The 2,169-nt window shown below is 49.0% G+C and overlaps 1 protein-coding gene across 1 annotated transcript in view; it reads left to right on the top strand.

Annotated features, from left to right (window-relative positions):
* Positions 1-2,012: 2,012 nt before the first annotated feature.
* Positions 2,013-2,169, top strand: part of DBX1 (developing brain homeobox 1) — a 3,009-nt gene continuing 2,852 nt past the window's right edge. The window contains exon 1 of the mRNA XM_026850693.1: positions 2,013-2,161. Coding sequence (XP_026706494.1) covers positions 2,013-2,161 — 149 coding nt within the window. The remainder of the gene's footprint in view (positions 2,162-2,169) is intronic.

Consider the following 2,169-nt stretch of genomic DNA (forward strand, 5'->3'; position numbering starts at 1 on the left):
TGGGCTCTGCCTGCGCCTTCCCCTTTTTTTTCTTTACCTGCTAAGCATCAGGATTAACAAAACTGGGGGGGGGGAACAACAACTCCAGCGAGGTTTTATTTCAAAGTGATGCTTTCAGACAGCGGATCTTCCAAGTCAACCTTCTGCAGATGCTCATCTGCTGGAGGCCGGCGTACAGCACCGGGAAAGCTTGTCAGGATCATACAATTTCGAGGGCTGATTCCGTCCTCTCTAATAAATAACTTTTTGATTTGAACCAAGGGAGAGGTTTAACAGACTTTCTTTCTTCCCTAATGTGATATAAATCGCAGATGCACTTTTATTGAATGGTTAAAGCATCGACATGGAGATAATCAACACAAAACGTCCGGACAAAAACCATCGAGAGAAATAAAGCTGGTTAATAAGATTTTTGAGAAAGCTTTGTGTTAAAAAGTAAAAAGGGAAAACAGCTGAAGGTGACAGTTAGTTCATGGTTAATAGGATAAAGGCTGCATGGTTGAGCTGCACACTTCTGCTTGCAAAGGTTCAGCCCCACCAAAGGGCTGAATAGGGTGCTTTTAAAACATAGGACATTTAACACATCTGCTATAGTCTTTAACAGAGAAATCAGGTAAAACCACTCTCAATAGTTGCTTTCATCACTCAGCTCCAAAGCGAATTAACTACACTTGCGCCTATTTCCATATTTGCCACCACAAACAAAACCTCTCTGCCAGAAAAAAAACCGTTTTCCACTTTTCCGTTAGACGATGTCATTCGCCCCTCGCACCCAAGTTCAGGGACTCGGGGCTCTGCAGGGAGCCGAAGACGCCGCCAGAAATTCCGCACACGCACAGATCAAAAACCAGTTCAGGTGAATCTGGCGGCGTCGAACCAACCGCTACCGATACACCCGAGACTAGCTCCGGCAAGCTTTAGCCAGAAGGATCCAAATGCTACAACGCTGTCTTCATTTGCGCGGTCGGAGGGCAGCGAGTTCCAGTATTTTTAATGTAGACGAGCTTAAGAGGACCGAGAGCCTGAGAACCTGAGGGGGCTGCCCCGGTCCCACAGAGCTGTTCGGATCTTGCCCGTGTTCAGCGCTGGGATGTTCTCGGAGCAGAGTTCTCAGCGGCTACACCAGGGTTTTACACTTCGTTCCGCTATGGGCAAGCCTCTCGCCCAGGCACACGTACACAAGAACAACACCAAGCCCAAATCTTGCAAGCCAGAGCTTAACACCGCAAATTCGCTTTGTACCGGACCTTTGACGGGCAGATAGAAAAATCACCCCAACTACAAATTTCGCTGCATACTAGTAGCAGGGGGCAGGACGCGCTCAAACCGCGATGGGATCCGCTCCCCGAGCATTGCTCCCCCCAACAGAGCCGAGTTGCACGTTCTCTAATTTGTATTTTCCATTCCACAAACCCCGTGCTTTTCTGAGAGCCCGCAGATAAGTTTATATGAATATTTATTGATTTATTTCCTAAACTCAGCAGGGGAGCGGCAAATAAATTTAGTGCTTTCTTTAAATAATTCCCTTTCTACGAGGCAAGATGTCATTCGAAACTTTTAAATAGGCATTTAATTAGCCTGTGTGTGTTGCCTCTGAACAAAACCCTGCTGGGAGCCTTTGGAGCGCTGTATTCCAAAGAGGCGGTCAATATGCAAAATTGATGACTACACTTTCTTTGTGGCGGGGCCATTGTGCCCCGGTTGCTTATGAAGTCTAATCCAATCATAAATTGCAGCCCCGGACCAATGGAGAAGCCCGGAGCTCGCCCTGAATGAAGCTCAAGTGGAGAACTTTGTTGAACCCCATTGTTGGGGCTGTCACTTTTGAAAGAGCCTCAGCGGGGCTGACCACTATAAAACCCATCGTCCAGGAGGAAGGGGCAGAGAGAACCCCGCCAGGCTTCCTAGCTGGATCTTATACTCCACGAGGTTTGCAAAGCAGAAAACAAAACCAAAAGCAAACAAACAAACAACCGAGCGGCCCCAGCCCTGCTCCGTGGACGGCCCCTGCGATGATGTTCCCCAGCCTCATCGCCCCGCCGGCCGTCTACCCCAGCCTCCTGCGCCCGACCCCCACCCTCACCTTGCCTCAGTCGCTGCAGTCAGCTTTTTCCAGCCATTCCAGCTTCCTGGTGGAAGATTTGATCCGGATCAGCAGACCCACCAGTT

The sequence above is a fragment of the Athene cunicularia genome (assembly GCF_003259725.1).
Source record: "Athene cunicularia isolate RWA chromosome 5 unlocalized genomic scaffold, athCun1 chr5_part3, whole genome shotgun sequence".
Lineage (NCBI taxonomy): Eukaryota > Metazoa > Chordata > Aves > Strigiformes > Strigidae > Athene > Athene cunicularia.